At 42.7% G+C, this 18,054-nt stretch overlaps 1 protein-coding gene and 1 pseudogene across 3 annotated transcripts in view; one reads left to right on the top strand and one right to left on the bottom strand.

Annotated features, from left to right (window-relative positions):
• The window catches only part of STYXL2 (serine/threonine/tyrosine interacting like 2), a 60,093-nt gene that overhangs the window by 23,694 nt on the left and 18,345 nt on the right, over window positions 1-18,054 (bottom strand). For all 3 annotated transcript variants that reach the window (XM_065946245.1, XM_065946253.1, XM_065946236.1), the window contains 3 exons: window positions 12,311-12,405; window positions 4,089-4,320; window positions 200-417 (listed from right to left, as the gene is read on the bottom strand). In XM_065946245.1, coding sequence (XP_065802317.1) covers window positions 200-417; window positions 4,089-4,320; window positions 12,311-12,405 — 545 coding nt within the window. The remainder of the gene's footprint in view (window positions 1-199; window positions 418-4,088; window positions 4,321-12,310; window positions 12,406-18,054) is intronic.
• On the top strand, window positions 915-1,641 carry LOC136147005 (dynactin subunit 5-like; annotated as a pseudogene).

The raw sequence follows: 18,054 nt of genomic DNA, 5'->3' as shown, positions 1-18,054 counted from the left end.
GGCCCATGTTGGGCCCTCAATAGTTACTTATCAGATGAATACTGCTCCATTCCTTTCCCCTTGTCCTAGAATGAGACAACAAACATCTTAACATAGATGACCTCCAGACAGCAGATAACCTGGAGGTTTTCCTAACATTCTTTATGTTGCTCCTCCTACGGTGGAATTCCAGCAGCCTGGAGTGAGCAGACCCCCTCACCTCTATAGGTCAGCAGGGCTTCATCCAGGAACTCGGCTGCTTTCCGGAAATGCTGGGAGATATTCACCTCAGGAAAGTCATCAACCTCCACACCCAGGTACTGGATCTCCAGGCCAGTGTAGAATTCAGGCCCCGTGTAGACACCAGTGCCATGAGCAGCATTCAGGATGTGAGTAATTCCCAGCCTCTTCAGCCTCCCCTTGTTCACAGCCACACTCCTAAAAACAAAGAAGCAGGGACTTTTTTTTTTTTTTGCCAGCATCAGAACTAGAAAGGTACCTTACCACTGATATTGGAAGCCTGCTTCAGCAAGGTCAGGAGAGCCCAGCTGTGTGAATACCACTTCCTCTGCTCCACAGTATGTCTGGGGCTCACTGCAAATATTGTTATAAAAATGGACCAGTGACCTAGCTCTAGTAAGAGAGAGAAGGGAGGGAGAGCTGGGCAGGGGAGGACAGGAGAAAGGAGAACAGGGCTGATGTGCAAGGAAACCATTGACCCAGAGAGCTCTAGGCTAAAATTCCATGCCTTCAGGATGGACATTTATCAAGACACAAAAGTGGCAGTCAAAAATAATTATAAAATTAAGCATGTTTCATGTTGATGTGGCCTGCTATATTTTTAAAGTGCTTTCATATGCACTATTTTAATTTCTCCTAATAATAAACTTAAGAAGTAGAATAACTATTCTTATTCCTATCTGAAGATTGTAAAAATGAATCAAATATGTTTTAGGACTTGTTCAGAAGAAAAGACTCTGAACAAGAACTGGAGTTCAGGACCACTGACAGCCCAGAGCGGAAGTGGTGGAGCAGCCGGAAGTTGCCAGAGTTCCAGTCAGAAAGACTGGCAGACAGACTTTGACAGGAGCCAGAGCTGTGCTGAGGAGCTGGTGGCCCTGGAGTTGGGTGAACGGCTCTACAAGTCCGAATACATTGAGATAGCATGTGAGAACAAAGTTAGTCGCCAGTCTGTATTGTGTGGAAGTCAGAACATTGTTCTCAATGGCAAGACCATTGTGATGAACGACTATTATCCGAGGGGATCTGGCAAACGTAAGAGTTGGACGTCATTGTGTTGTGAAAAGTCGGAGTGTCCTAAGGCCACCATTCAAGAAATTCAGCAAAGGCGTTGCATTTTTTCCTTTACATATTGGGGACCACATCTTTATTGAGGATGATTGCATGGCCAATGCAGCTCATATTGGCTCTTATGTTCAAATTGGCAAGAATTGTGTGACTGGGCGCCAGTGTGTGTTGAAAGGCTATTGTAAAATTCTTGACAACACAGTGTTACCCCCAAAAACTGTGGTCCCACCATTCACCGTCTTCTCAGGCTGCCCAGGACTCTTCTCAGGGGAGCCTCCAGAATGTACCCAGGAGCTGATGATTGACATCACCAAGAGTGACTACCAGCAGTTTTTGCCCTTGACACAGGTCTAATATCTCTGCCTTCTGTCTTGAATTCTATTGAGCTCTAAGAGGAACCTGGGGACAAAGTGAATCAGACAGCATCTACAAAGAGCTCTTGTGTCTTTGACACCTCCCACACTCTTTTTTTTTTTTTTTCTTGTTTGTTTCATTCTTTAGAATTTCTCAATCCTCCCAGGCTCTAAGCTCTTAAAACTCTAATAACAGAACAACTGGAGGGTTGTCTCCAAATGCTGTGCTTAAACCGTATCTATTCACCGTCACTCTGTACCATGATGTGGAGGCACACACTCATCTGTTTCCAGCACTCCCACCCCTTGGCCTGCGGGCAGCCGGATGGAGCAGAGCACTCTATCCCAGCAGGGAGGTTGTATGCAGCCCGTGGCCAAGAGCTGCCACAGTGAGCACCGTTCACAGGGGTCACTGTTGGCTTCCCTGCTGCTCATGCAATTGGCCAGTTGCCACAGCTGCTTGTCATCTGCAAAAAAAAAAGTGTTTGCCACTTTTCAGAGCTCAGATTCCTCTTGGCTACTAAAACTTGAAGGGAGAGTGGTTAGTATTTCTCTTCTTTCCAAAATGACCTGATCATCTTAATTGGGGGAAAATAATTAAAGACTTTCTAGCATTCTCTTTTAGGGCCTTGGCTTTCATTAAAAGGGGGGCCCTTAGCATCCAGATTTTATTTTTGCAAAGTCCCATGTTTGAGTCTCACATATGGATGGACTAGACTGGCAGCCACTTCTTGTCTCATGGTGTTTAGGGGCAGCAGTGTATGCCTTATTTCACTGGAGATGTAGCATTTGTGACACTTGCTGTCTGGCCTGGAACCATTCAAACCACCCTGCATTTGCCACAAATCTCACAGTTTAGACCAAAATATCTATTCTTGGGTCCAATCTCACATGCACATGGGGATCTCTTAAAATCATTCTGGGGGCATGGAGTCCCGAGCAGTAGACAGAGTTGCCAGTGCTGTTCTTATCTTCTGGGTAATGGTACAATCCTCCCCATTCTGCTCTAGTAAGAAGACTTAGAAGTGAAGGCCTGGGAAGGTTGGCCTTGCCTGATGCTCTAGTGCTACTGAGAGTGGGATGGGACAGTTCAGCCTCAAAGGTTAGGATCTAGTAGCAGCTGTCTTGACTTAATCCCTGGTCTGGGGTTTGCAAAAAGAACTGTATGTAGTCACCTCTGCTAATTCAATGTAAAACTGCTTTCTGGTTTATCACTTTTTATGTTTGTACATTAAAGGCGTGACACATGAAACAAACAAACAGAAAAAGAACTGGAGTTTGGGATTCCTAGTTCAGAGTTCTTTTTACTGCAGTGGAATGGGTGGCGCTTAGCTTGAGGAGCTTCTGCACACAGGGTTGCCCAAGAAGAAGCAGATGCCTTCAGCTGGGGATATCTGGAGGTGCCAAGAGTCTCTGTTCATCACAATGTGAATGTTTCTGGGTCTGTGGAGCTAATTAGGAATCACCTGGGACTTGGTGCCCAGCTCTGCGAATTGGGTTCTGGGCAACATATTATACCATGCTGGAGTATAAGACCCAATGTCCAAAGCTATTTTCCCTATTGCCTGATCTCAGGGCCCCAAATTCCCTCCCTTACATTGGGAAAAGATCTCATTAAGAAGCCAGTAGATCAGCAAAAATGGTTTCACAAGTCAGCCTTTTGTTACCAATTATGTACTGGCAAGACCATGATGAAGGAATAAGATGTGAGTAAGTTGTTTGGGGTTTTGTTCTGGATACCACTGATAAACTTTTGAAAAACAACATTTTGTTTTCTGATTATAAAAACAAATGTTTACTGTAGGATATCTAAACAATTCAAAAGACACCTAAAGAAGAAAATGAAAATCACTTATAGAACCACCTCCTAGCTAGAAGTATTATGAAATTTTTATCACATTTGTTTCTAATTTGTCTATGCAAAAGTGCGCATGTGCACGCACACACACACACTATGTCAATTAGTATCATATTGTATATACTGGTTTTATAACCTATCTATCCTCTTAATATATTGTGGATATTTTCATAAATTAGTAAATACATATAAAATCAATACTGTCAATGGCTCCAAATGCCTCATTATATGGTTGTTACGGATGTCATGGAATGATGGTAATAGTGAGGTGTGTGCTATTGGCAAGGCTCTGGGCAGGTAGGGAGGCCCAGAGAGGGCACCTGGGGCAGCGGGGAAGGCTGTGAATGTGAGCCCTGTCAGGAGGTTGGAGGATAAACAATCACACCAGCATTTTTGCTTGGGAGTCCCTGTGTGCAGGTGGGTGGGTTGGGTCTTTCTCCAAGGTGGGGGCTGGAAAAGTGCTCAGGCAGCATCCATTTGCTAGATGGAGCTATTGGAGCTGTCGGTCCAAGTTGGGGGAGTTTCATCTCTCTTGGGCACTACCCAGAGAGGTAGGACAAAGGCTATGAGCACCCAGCCATCAGACTCACTTCTCTGCTATGAAGATGTTAGGCCAGACCTCATCCACCTCATTCCAGGGAGCCTCTTGGCGGTCTTGGACCAAGGCCCGCTGGAGGTCCAGGACGCAGGGAGTGTTGTACAGGCTGGTGTCATCCATCTTCTCCCGGACACGGTTGTACAGGTCCTCCACCAGCAACTGCTCGGCAGACTCCAGCATGCCTGGACACTCTGCCTCAACTCTGACCCCACGTGGCTTGAGTTCTAGGGTGAGAAGCAACATTCTTATCAAAGAGAAATAACACCATGACCCTCCCTGCTCCTTGGGAGAATCTACTCTTGGCCCATTTTCTGCCAGGACTCTGTGTATGGGCTGAATCTGATCTGCCAGGAAGGACTTAACAAGGATCAGCATAGATGTACTGAGGTGGGCAAAGGGACGTCAGTTTCCTTCATTTCCTCCCATATTTCTATAAAACTGGCTGATAGTTTCTTAGACCAAGGTCCTTAAGTAGCTAGTATGTGTCCAATTTATACTGTAAAACCGATAGTGAAACAAAATAGATGCTTAGAATTATTTACCAAATGAATACATGACATTCTTTAGTAACATAATTCATTCCATTAGTTTGATCCCATTATGTACAGAGGGCAAATAACTCTGGGAAAAGTAAATTTTCAACAGTCACTTATGCTATGTCATGTTTTAATTTGCCTTTAGATCACTTATTTCATTTATTGTCTGAATGCAGAACTTGAGTGCAATCTCAAAAAGGACAGAAAAATCTCTGTTCATTTCCAAGGCAAACCACTCAAAATCACATTAATCCAAGTCTATGTGCCAACCAGTAACGATGAAGAAGCTGAACTTGAATGGTTCTATGAAGAGCTACAAGACCTTCTAGAACTAATACCCAAAAAAGATGTTCTTTTCATCACAGGGGACTGAAATGCAAAAGTAGGAAGTCAAGAGATACCTGGAGTAACAGGCACATTTCACCTTGGAGTACAAAATGAAGCAGGGCAAAGGCTAACAGAGTTTTGCCAAGAGAACACGCTGGTCATAGCAAACACTGCCTTCCAACAACACAAGAGACGACTACATACAGACATCACCAGAGGGTCAATACCGAAATCAGATTGATTATGTTCTTTGCAGCCGAAGATGGAAAAGCTCTATACAATCAGAAAAGAAAAAAAAAAAAAAGACTGGGAGCTGACTGTGGCTCAGATCATGAAATTCATGAATTCCTTATTGCCAAATTCAATTTAAATTAAAGATAGTAGGGAAAACCACTAGGTCACTCAGGTATGACCTAAATCAAATTTCTTACAGTGGAACTGACAAATAGATTCAAGGGATTAGATCTGATAGAGTGCCTGAAGAACTATGGACAGAGGTTTGTGACATTGTACATCCCCAGAAAAAGAAATGCAAAAGTCAAAATGCTTGTCTGGGGAGGCCCTACAAATAGCTGAAAAAAGAAGAGAAGCAAAAGGAAAAGGAGAAAAGGAAAGATATACCCATCTGAATGGAGAGTTCCAAAGAATAGCAAGGAGAGATAAGAAAGCCTTCCTCAGTGATCAGTGCAAAGAGATAGAGGAAAACAACAGAATGGGAAAGACTAGAGATCTTTTCAAGAAAATTAAAGATACCAAGGAAACATTTTACGCAAAGATGGGCTCAATAAAGGACAGAAATCATAGGTACCTAACAGAAGCAGAAGATATTAAGAAGAGGTGGCAAGAATACACAGAAGAACTGTACAAAAAAGATCTTCATGACCCAGATAACCATGATGGTGTGATCGCTCACCTAGAACCAGACATCCTGGAATTGGAAGTTAAGTGGGCCTTAGAAAGCATCACTATGAACAAAGCTAGTGGAGGTGATGGAATTCCAGCTGAGCTATTTCAAATCCTGAAAGATGATGCTGTGAAAGTGCTGCACTCAATATGCCAGCAAATTTGGAAAGCTCTGCAATGGCCACAGGACAGGAAAATGTCGATTTTCATTCCAGTCCCAAAGGCAATTCTAAAGAGTGTTCAAACTACCACACAATTGCACTCATCTCACACCCTAGCAAAGTAATTCTCAAAATTCTCCAAGCCAGGCTCCAGCAGTACATGAACTGTGAATTTCTAGATGTTCAAGCTGGATTTACAAAAGGCAGAGGAACCAGAGATCAAATTACCAACATCTGTTGACTCATCAAAAAAGCAAGAGAATTCTAGAAAAACAACTACTTCTGCTTTATTGACTATGCCAGAGCCTTTGACTGTGGATCACAACAAACTGTGGAAAATTCTTAAAGAGATGGGAATACCAGACCACTTTACCTGACTCCTGACAAATCTGTATGCAGGTCAAGAAGCAACAGTTAGACCTGGACATGGAACAACAGACCGACTCCAAATAGGAAAAGGAGTATGTCAAGGCTGTATATTGTCACCCTGCTTATTTAACTTATATGCAGAGTACATCATGAGAAATGCTGGGCTGGATGAAGCACAAGTTGGAATCAAGATTGCCAGGAGAAATATCAATAACCTCAGATGTGCAGATGACACCACCCTTATGACAGAAAGTGAAGAAGAACTAAAGAGCCTCTTGATGAAAGTGAAAGAGGAGAGTGAAAAAATTGGCTTAAAGCTCAACATTCAGAAAACTAAGATCACGGCATCTGGTCTCATCACTTCATGGCAAATAAATGGGGAAAAAATGGAAACACGAGAGACTTTATTTGGGGGGGCTCCAAAATCACTGCAGATGGTGACTGCCACCCTGAAATTAAAAGATGCTTGCTCCTTGGAAGAAAAGCTATGACCAGCGTAGACAGCATATTAAAAAGCAGAGCCATTACTTTGCCCACAAAGTCCATATAGTCAAAGCTATGGTTTTTCTGGTAGTTATATATGGATGTGAGAGTTGGACTGTAAAGAAAGCTGAGCATGGAAGAACTGATGCTTTTGAACTGTGGTGTTGGAGAAGACTCTTGAGAGTCCCTTGGACTGCAAGGAGATCAAACCAGTCAATTCTAAAGGAAATCTGTCTGGAATATTCATTGGAACAACTGATGCTGAAGCTGAAATTCCAGTACTTTGGCCATCTGATGTGAAGAACAGACCCATTGGAAAAGACCCTGCTGCTGGGAAAGGTTGAAGGCAGGAGGAGAAGGGGCTGACAGAGGATGAGATGGTTGAATGGCGTCACCAACTCAATGGACATGAGTTTGAGCAAGCTCTGAGTGTTGGTGATGGACAGAGAGGCCTGGAGTGCTGCACTCCATGGGGTCACAGAGTCAGACATGACTGAGCGACTGAACTGAACTGAACTCCCTCTCTAGAGTGTAGGCACCTGTGAGCCTCAACCTCCCAGCTCTATGACAAGTGGGAAAACTTTACAATGAACCCTAATGCCAGTCACAAAACAGCATACAGGACCTGTTTGACAACGACCCAGAAAAGCTCAAATTTCAAATGAATTCCCTCTTGAGTGAAACTTTATCTTCTCCTTCCAATGTATTTTCTTCCAAATTAGCAAATATGGAGGAAAGTAAGATTTTTCATTTCTTTAAGAATGTATCAATTCAGTTCAGTCACTCAGTCATGTCCGACTCTGTGACCCCACTGACTGCAGCACCCCAGGCCTCCCTGTCCATCACCAACTCCGGAGTTTACTCATACTCATGTCCATTGAGTCAGTGATGCCATCCAAACATCTCATGCTCTGTCAGCCCCTTCTCCTGTCTTCCTTCTTTCCCAGCATCAGGGTCTTTTCCAATGAGTCAGCTCTTTCAAGCAGGTGGTCAAAGTATTGGAGTTTCAGCTTCAGCATCAATCCTTCTAATGAATATTCAGGATGGATTTCCTTTAGGATGGACTGGTTGGACCTCCTTGCAGTCCAAGGGACTCTTGAGAGTCTTCCACACCACCACAGTTCAGAAGCGTCAAGTCTTCAGTGCTCAGCTTTCTTTATAGTCCAACTCACATCCATACATGACTGTTGGAAAATCCATAGCTTTGACTAGACGGACATTTGTTGGCAAAGTAATGTCTCTGCTTTTTAATATGCTATCTAGGTTGGTCATAATTTTTCTCCCAAGGAGTAAGCACCTTTTAATTTCATGGCTGCAGTCACCATCTGCAGCAATTTTGGAGTTCAAAAAAATAAAGTCTGTCACTGTTTCCACTGTTTCCCCATCTATTTGCCATGAAGTGATGGGACCGGATGCCATGATCTTAGATTTCTGAATGTTGAGCTTTAAGCCAATTTTTTCACTCTCCTCTTTCACTTTCATCAAGAGGCTCTTTAGTTCTTCTTCACTTTCTGTCATAAGGGTGGTGTCATCTGCACATCTGAGGTTATTGATATTTCTCCTGGCAATCTTGATTCCAACTTGTGCTTCATCCAGCCCAGCATTTCTCATGATGTACTCTGCATATAAGTTAAATAAGCAGGGTGACAATATACAGCCTTGACATACTCCTTTTCCTATTTGCAGCCGGTCTGTTTTTCCATGTCCAGGTCTAACTGTTGCTTCTTGACCTGCATACAGATTTGTCAGGAGTCAGGTAAAGTGGCCTGGTATTCCCATCTCTTTAAGAATTTTCCACAGTTTGTTGTGATCCACAGTCAAAGGCTCTGGCATAGTCAATAAAGCAGAAGTAGTTGTTTTTCTAGAACTCTCTTGCTTTTTTGATGAGCCAACAGATGTTGGCAATTTGATCTCTGGTTCCCCTGCCTTTTCTAAATCCAGCTTGAACATCTGGAAGTTGACAATTCACATACTGTTGAAGCCTGGCTTGGAGAATTTTGAGCATTCCTTTCCTAGCATGTGAGATGAGTGCAATTTTGTGGTAGTTTGAGCATTCTTTGCATTGCCTTTCTTTGGGATTGGAATGAAAACTGACCTTTTCCAGTCCTTTGGCCACTGCTGAGTTTTCCAAATTTGCTGACGTATTGGGTGCAGCATTCACAGCATCATATTTCAGAATTTGAAATAGCTCAACTGGAATTCCATCACCTCCACTAGCTTTGTTCGTAGTGATGCTTTCTAAGGCCCACTTGACTTCCAATTCCAGGATGTCTGGCTCTAGGTGAGCGATCACATCATCATGGTTATCTGGCTCGTGACGATCTTTTTTGTACAGTTCTTCTGTGTATTCTTGCCACCTCTTCTTAATATTTTCTGCTTCTGTTACGTCCCTATGATTTCTGTCCTTTATTGGGCCCATCTTTGCATAAAATGTTTCCTTCATATCTCTAATTTTCTTGAAGAGATCTCTAGTCTTCCCCATTCTATTGCTTTCCTCTATTTCTTTGCACTGATCACTGAGAAAGGCTTTCTTATCTCTCCTTGCTATTCTTTGGAACTCTCCATTCAGATGGGTATATCTTTCCTTTCTCCTTTGCTTTCAGCTTCTCTTCTTTTTTCAGCTATTTGTAAGGCCTCCTCAGGCAGCCATTTTGCCTTTTTGCCTTTCTTTTTCTTGGGGATGGTCTTTATCCTTGTCTCCTGTGTAATGTCATGAACCTCTGTCTGTAGTTTATCAGGCACTCTGTCTATGAGATCTAGTCCCTTAAATCTATTTCTCACTTCCACTGTATAATCATAACAGATTTGATTTAGGTCATCCCTGAATGGTCTAGTGACTAAAGAGAAGGAAAAAGAAGGTAATTAGGAAATGCATGTCCTCCATGTTGTTCATAACCTCTTGTCAGCACCACCTCTTCTCTATGGGTAAAATGTGGGTGAAAGTGCAGCCGCATTTGGCAAATAGATGTGGCCTTGCTCTTCATGGAATGAGCAGGTGTCTGTAAGCTGGGTTTGCTGTTCAAGTTCTGTTGGTCCAGGAGTCCTGAGTTCTGCCCAGGGCTGAGTGCTTCATTTCCCTAAAGCTTCCCTTTCCTTTCCGCCCTCATTTCTGCACCACCTGATGGGCCCCCACATCCATTCACAGGTCTCAGCTCTAAATGTTCTTTGATATCTGTTTCAAAAGCAGAAAGAAGGAAACCTCTGCAATTCCTGTGCTCTATTTTGTTTAAAAATAGATGAAGTGTTCCTATTTTCTCCACCACTCTCGACTCTCCTGGGGTCTTAAATGGCAAATGTAAAAGCCTCTCTCTTTCCTTACTTCTAAGTAGAAGTAAGATTTCTACTTAGATATTTTTACTGCACTGAGAAAAAGACTCCCCACTGCCTCATTAAAATATACAGCTATGCCTTCCTCAGCTGTTTACATAGCAGGTTATTGTTTTGATTTCTTTCCCTTCGTGTTTAAAACAAATGTCCCAATCTCTTACCCACACCAGGAATTCCTACTTTCCCTAGGTTTCTAGTCCACATCTCAGCCACATCAGTTCCTCCCATTTATTTCTACTTCTGGAACTTTCCTCAGAAGACAGTTAAGCCCAGCCAGTTCTCCTCTGCACTATCTCAGATGTGTGGCATATGCAGACTTTCCTGAAATTGGATGGTTCTTCCACATCCATTTTTACCTCTCTAGTCATTACTGAGTAGGGCAATGTTTTGAAAGATCACTTGGTACATTTTCATTTTTTCTGTAATTTATTCTTTGTTTCTTCTTCCACCACCCATCAGCCACTCAGACTACTGAAACTTAAACTTAATGCCTAGATATGACCTAGGATTGAAAAAAAATGCAATGCTCATTTTCAGGTCTCAGTATAAATGTTGAATGTCCCTTGAATCCCATAGATCTGATACTGAAGCTTTCAAAGAGAGCACATGGTTTTCTCACTCCCCCTAAAACCGGACTCTTACTCACACACAAAGCCTGGAGAGTAGTGCAGAAAGTGAAGCACGGAGCACGGATGGTGCAGGATGGAGTGTTAGGGATGTTCCGAACCACACATGAGGGCCAGAGAACTTCCGGAGTCAGAGGGGTGCTGGGAGCAATTTAGAAAAAACCAGACTGGGGTGAAGACACCTTGGCCGGGGCTTCTCTGGTGGCTCAGTGGTACAGAATTCTCCTGCCAATGCAGGAGACATGGGTTCGATCCCTGGTCCAGGAAGATCCCATTTGCTGTGGAGCAACTAAGCTCATGCACTGCAACTATTAAGCCTGTGCTCTAGAGGCAGGGAACTGCAGCTTTTGAAGCCGGTGCCCCCTAGAGCCTGTGCTCTGCAACAAGAGAAGCCACTGCAGTGAGAAGCCCTCACACTACAACGAAGAGTATCCGCCACTTGCCACAGCTAGAGAAAAGCTGGTGCAGCAACAAGGACCCAGCACAGCCAAATATAAATTAATAAAAATTTTAAATGCACACCTTGGCCTGACTGGGAGCAAGGTAATAGCAACCCCAGGAAGGGCAATAAAGAAAACAGAAAAAAAAGTAGCTATTTGAGAAGATGGAGTCTCCTGGGATTCCCATACCAATAAGCAACATCAGGTGAAATATCTCATTCCTCACCAAGTGTACAGGAGATCCAGATGTCCTCAGAGACCCAAAGCATCTAGGGCTCAAGGAAGACCTGGGTTACTTGGAAAAGGAGTGGCATGTTTGTTCTCATCACTAGGGATGATCATGACCACCAGCTGTGGATGCCAGATCAGGCTCAAGGCCAGGTGGGTGCTATGTCGTTAATAGGACTGCCTTATCCCACTATACCCATCAGAAGTGAGAGAGACACCAAAGGCAAAGTCATGAGAAGGGAGAGGAATGAAATTGTGAAAGATTATTGCCCAAGTTTCCATCCAATCTGGGTGAGTATCCTTGAATGAAATACTGTATGGATTCTGCTCTAAAATTTCCTGTATGAATATTAACATCTCTTGCCATTCCATCTTTTTTTTAACCTCCTTCCCATCCAAACGTCAGTTTGAAAACTGTCTTTAATCTCTGGTGGAAATGCAGGTTTAAATATAGGCATGCCTTTGAACGGAACTTTGTGGATGCTACCAGCCATTTTTGGGGCTCTCAGGTCTACATCTCTGGCATAACCAGAACCCCTGAGTTTAACTGAGAAACTGGATTAGAGGCCCTAGCAGGAGATTGGAGTTACCTCCCTGGCTATTTACTAGAGAACTGTTCACACTGAGACATTATAATTTCCACCCTGTCCCATGAAGGTTGATGAGGAGGGGTTGGAGGAGCTGTCGTCTTTGGACCTGCTCCTCTTATTCTGATGGGAATCAAGTGAGAGCCACATGACACCTTCCAGTGAGCCCCTTCTGAGGGTCTCCAGACAACCCGTGGACCCTCCCGCCTGGCATCTGATGGCATCACCTTCATTGATGATCTGTTTAGCTGCAACAGCTGAGGAGAGGTGAATGGGATCCATGAAAATGCTTTCCGTTTCTGCATCTGAGACCATTGAGTACCTGAAAGAAGAGGGTATCATGTGAGATGACTTAGGAGAGCATCTGAATTGAAGGTAATCTTTTTAGACAAGAAGCCTAGATCTGATTATAGCCATGAGTGGAAAACAATGAGAGAGAAAGGGAATGCTTTCTTAAGAATGCAGAACCCTGGGTATGCTATGGCTTACTCACCTACTTATTTTTAAACCAGAATTGATGCCTTGATATTTGATGATGTGGCAGTCTGGGTTGTGGAGGGAAGAGACTGGGGAGAACTTACACCAATGTGGCTTCACTTTCTCTGTGTGTTCCTGCCCTTGGATGTCCTGCTGCTCATTTTTTCTTTTCCTGTCCCTGCTTCTCTGTTACCATTACTATCGGATGTCCCTACCTGTGCTTCCACCAGGGTTCTGCTGGATTGTTGGGCTGGGTAGGCTGCCACCACTCCCTCCATGCATCCATATCTTCTGCCTGCTTAAAGGGCATGGGCTGATGAAGAAGGGCTGGCACAGCACCAAGGGAAGTGGGAAGACGTGATAAACTTCACAGTCCTGATTCTGAATACAAGAAATCCAGAATCATCCTCAGTCCAGGGAAGCAATAGAGTCACTTAGGTAAATGCTAGTTTTCTGGAAAGAGTTCAGCAGAAGGGTCCAAAGGGATCTTTGAAGAATATGGTGAATCGAGGGCAGAAACAAGACTTAGGACCATGTAGTAGTGGGTCCCTGGAGAAGATGACAACCCACTCCAGTATTCTTGGCCAGAAAATCCCATGGACAGAGGAGCGTGGTGGGCTGCAGTCCCTGGGGTCACAAAGAGTTGAACATGACCGAGCGCACACACATACATACATGCATAGCGGTAGGCTCCCCCCTCCCTCATGGGTTCTCCTCTTTTCCAGGTGTCACGGTGAGCTTTGGGTCTTTTTACTTAGTCTTTCCTTTCCTTTATATATGCAGAGGACTTTTTAAAAGTGAGAAGGCTTAATGAATACATCTTCCCACAAAAACTCCATCATGCCTCCTTTGTTTATAGTCAACCCCTCCCTCTGCCTCACCCCCCAGCAATCACCAATCTGTTTTCTGTCCCTAAGTGTGGCCTTTTCCAGAAGGTTAAATAAATGTAATAATATAGTAGTCTTTTTGATATGGTTTATTTCACTTAGCAAAATGAATCTGAGTCATCTAATCTATTGCAATAATAGAATAATAATAATAATAATAATAATAGAGTCAATAGTTTGTTCCTTCTTATGGCTGAATAATATTTCATTTCTTAGGCATTGCAGGCAGGCTACTGCTGCCATCACTGTCACACTGCCTGAGTGAAGGCTGTGTATTCCATAGGAAAGTATGATACACTTACTGCTGATGTGGTGATATTTTGGATTCTGGTTTTCTTCCTCAATCTGCCTTCTGTTATTTACTTTTCAGAATCCTGAAACAGTTGCTGTATCCTTCTGTCCAGAAGGGCAAATATAAGGGCAATCCATGGGAGAGTCTGGATGGAGGGTGTGTTTTCCATCTTTTCCAGAACTGGAAACTTGTACTTTATCTTTTTGATTTTAAAAGTCTGAAGTCAATATGTTTCCTGACCCTTATAATTGACCTATTTTCTCTCTGTGGAAACCAATAGGGTCTTTTTTAGTTTGCAATGTTTAGAAACTTCCTGGTGATGTTTCTTTTTTGGTATTAGTTCTAGAAGGTCTTGTAGGTGATATCCTTTTCATCATAGGGGACTGAAATGCAAAAGTAGGAAGTCAAGAGATACCTGGAGTAACAGACAAATTTCACGCAGGGCATAGACTAATAGAGTTTTGCCAAGAGAACACACTGGTCATAGCAAACACCCTCTTCCAACAACACAAGAGAAGACTCTACACATGGATATCATCAGATGGTCAATATCGAAATCAGATTGATTATGTTCTTTGCAGCCAAATATGGAAAAACTCTATACAATCAGCAAAAACAAGACCAGGAGCTGACTGTGGCTCAGATCATGAACTCCTTATTGCCAAATACAAACTTAAATTGAAGAAAGTAGGGAAAACCACTAGCTCATTCAGCTATGGCTTAAATCAAGTCCCTTACAATTTTACAGTGGAAGTGACAAATAGATTCAAGGGATTATATCTGATAGAGTTCCTGAGGAACTATGGACAGAGGTTCATAACATTGTAAGGAGGCAGTGATCAAAATCATCCCCAAGAAAAACAAATGCAAAAAGCAAAATGGCTATGTGAGGAGGCATTACAAATAGCTGGCAGAGACGTGAAAGGAAAAGGTAAAGATAAACCCATCTGAATGCAGAGTATCAAAGCATGGCAAGGACATAAAAAAGCCTTCCTAAGTGAAAAATGAAAGTGAAATTTGCTCAGTTGTGTCCGACTCTTTGCGATCCTATGGGATTTTCCAGGCCAGAATACTGGAGTGGGTAGCCATCACCTTCTTCAGGGGATCTTCCCAACCCAGGTATCAAACCCAGATCCCACATTACAGGCTGATTTTTTACCATCTGAGTCACCAGGAAAGCCCCTTCCTAAGTGATCAGTGCGGAGACATAGAGGAAAACAACAGAGTGGGAAAGCCTAGAGATCTCTTCAAGAAAATTAAAGATACCAAGGGAACATTTCATGCAAAGATGGGCACAATAAAGGACAGAAATGGTATGGACCTAACAGAAGCAGAAGATATTAAGAAGAGGTGGCAAGAATACACAGAAGAACTGTACAAAAAAGATCTTCATGAACCAGATAACCATGATGGTGGGATCACTCACCTAGAGCCAGATATCCTGGAGTGTAAAGTCAACTGAGTCTTAGGAAGCATCACTGAGAACAAAGCTAGTGGAGGTGATGGAATTCCAGCTGAACTACTTCAAATCCTAAAAGATGATGCTGTTAAAATGCCATACTCAATATGCCAGCAAATTTGGAAAACACAGCAGTGGCCACAGGACAGGAAAAGATCAGTTTTCATTCCAATCTCAAAGAAAGGCAATGCCAAAGAATGTTCAAACTGTTGCATACTTGCACTCTCATTTCACACGCTAGCAAAGTAATGCTCAAAATTCTCCAAGCTAGGCTTCAATAGTACGTGAACCAAGAACTTCCAGATGTTCAAGCTGGAATTAGAAAAGGCAGAAAGAAGTACCAGAGATCAAATTGTCAATAACTGTTGGATGATAGAAAAAGAAAGAGAATTCCAGAAAAACGTCTACTTCTGCTTCATTGACTATACTAAAGCCTTTTACTCTGTGGATCACAACAAACTGTGGAAAATTTTTCGAGAAATGGGAATACCAGACCACCTTACCTGCCTTCTGTGAAACCTGTATGCAGGTCAAGAACCAACAGTTAGAACCGGACCTGGAACAACAGATTGGTTCCAAATTTTGGGAAAGGAGGACGTCAAGGCTGTATATTGTCACTCGTCTTATTTAACTTTATGCAGAGTACATCATGCAAAATGTTGGGCTAGATGAAGCACAAGCTGGAACCAAGATTGCAGAGAGAAATACCAATAACCTCAGATATGCAGATGACACCACCTTTATGACAGAAAGCGAAGAGGAACTAAACAGCCTCTTGATGAAAGTAAAAGAGGAGAGTCAAAAAGTTGGCTTAAAATTCAACATTCAAAAAATTAAGATCAAAAAAAAAAAAAAAAAATTAAGATCATGGCATCTAGTCCCTTCACTTCATGGCAAATAGATGGAGAAACAATGGAAACAGTGCCAGATTTTATTTTCTTGGGCTCCAAAATCATTTCAGATGGAAATCTCAGCTTTGAACTAAAAGACGCTTGCTCCTTGGAAGAAGACTTATGACAAACCTAGACAGCATATTAAAAAGCAGAGATATTACTTTGCAAACAAAGGTCCGTCTAGTCAAAGCTATGGTTTTTCTAGTAGTCATGTATGGATGTGAGAGTTGGACTATAAAGATGACTGAGCACCAAAGAATTGATGCTTTTGAACTGTGGTGTTGGAGAAGACTCTTGAGAGTCCCTTGGACTGCAAGGAGATCAACCCAGTAAATCCTAAAGGAAATAAGCCCTAAATATTCATTGGAAGGATTGATGCTGAAGCTGAAGCTCCAACACTTTGACCACTTGATATGAAGAGCTGACTCACTGGAAAAGACCCTAATGCTGGGGAAGATTGAAGGCAGGAGGAAAAGAGGCCGACAGAGGATGAGGTGGTTGGATGGCATCACCAACTCAATGGACATGAGTTTGAGCAACCTTGGGGAGTTGATGATGGACAGGGAAGCCTGGTGAGCTGCAGTCCATGGAGTCATGAAGAGTCGGACATGACTGAGTGACTGAACAACAATAACAATATTATGTTCCTTGGTCAATGTTAATCCAATGTGTTGGTTATGGATACCATTTTGATGCCCTTTATGAATTTATAATAATCCTGACAAAATAGGTTTTATTTTTCATGATTTAAGGTGAGGAAATTGTGGCATAGAAATGTTTAAAAAAATTGCCCCAAACAGTAAATAAGTGGACTAGCTAAGTTGCAAACATAGAACAGTCCTGCTCTGAGTCCAGTCTTCGGTCCATTGCAATGCATGCATAACATTTTGATTGGAAAGGGGAGATGAATTGGCTGGTGGAGAAACTCCAGCTGGATCCCCAGGCCCCACATAGATTTTGACACAGAAAATACTTAAAGAATACTTGTTGAAAACATGGATGGATGGTTGCATGGATTTGGTTGTGTTGAGCTGAGTACAGCTGAACTGAATGGAGCTAAGTTGTGCTAAATTTAGCTGAATTGATTAGCAGAACAATTCCCTTGTAGTAGACAACCACACTGGATTTCCCACTTGGGAGAATGATGTGATCAGAACCAGCAAAGATATGAAGGAAGAAATGTCTTCGACAGAAGAAAGGAGTAGCTAATGTCTGTACCCAGGATGTGGCTAAATCTGTCCATGCAGGTCAGCACAATGTCAGCATCATCACTGGTAGTTCCTGAGGGATTTCCAAGAGCAACTGTGATGGATTATTCCTAAGTATAACTTGTGACCAGAAGATGCATTTCAAAAAAGTGTAACTGGGGAGTGAGTGTGAATATTGAGTGAGATTTGTGAGGTATTAATATTATCCTGGATGCCAGAACTAGAGAGGTTTTTTTGAGAACTCATTGCTTTGTAAAGATAATAAAGAGTAGACTGCCTGGTGGGGTGTACACAAGCTCTGTAAATGTACAGATTTGTTATTATTCAGTTGCTAAGCCATGTCTGACTCTTTATGACCCCATGAACTGCAGCACACCAGGCTTACCTGTCCTTCACTATCTCCCAGAGTTGGCTCAAACTCATGGTCCATTGAGTCAATGATGCTGTCTACCCATCTCATTTTCTGTCACCCCCTTCTCCTCCCGCCTTCCATCTTTCCCAGCATTTTTTCCGATTGTCAGGAAGCATTTAACAAGAGGCTTCCTGTGTGCTGTTTTGGACCTGTCAGGAACCCTCTGGCCCTTATTGATTCCTAAATATTCAGGAATTAAGAGGAGAGGCACGCCTTTCCCGGGGCTGAGGAATCCAGGCATTTCTCATTACAGTGATAAGTACCCTCTTCCTTATTATGAGCCAAATGGTAAAACATGATTGTTTGCAACTCTCTCTCTTTGATAGGGATCATCTTATGTTTT

The sequence above is a fragment of the Muntiacus reevesi genome, chromosome 1 (genome assembly GCF_963930625.1).
Source record: "Muntiacus reevesi chromosome 1, mMunRee1.1, whole genome shotgun sequence".
Lineage (NCBI taxonomy): Eukaryota > Metazoa > Chordata > Mammalia > Artiodactyla > Cervidae > Muntiacus > Muntiacus reevesi.
The sequence above is the reverse complement of the archived record's forward strand: the minus strand, read 5'-3'. Positions and strand labels throughout refer to the sequence as shown.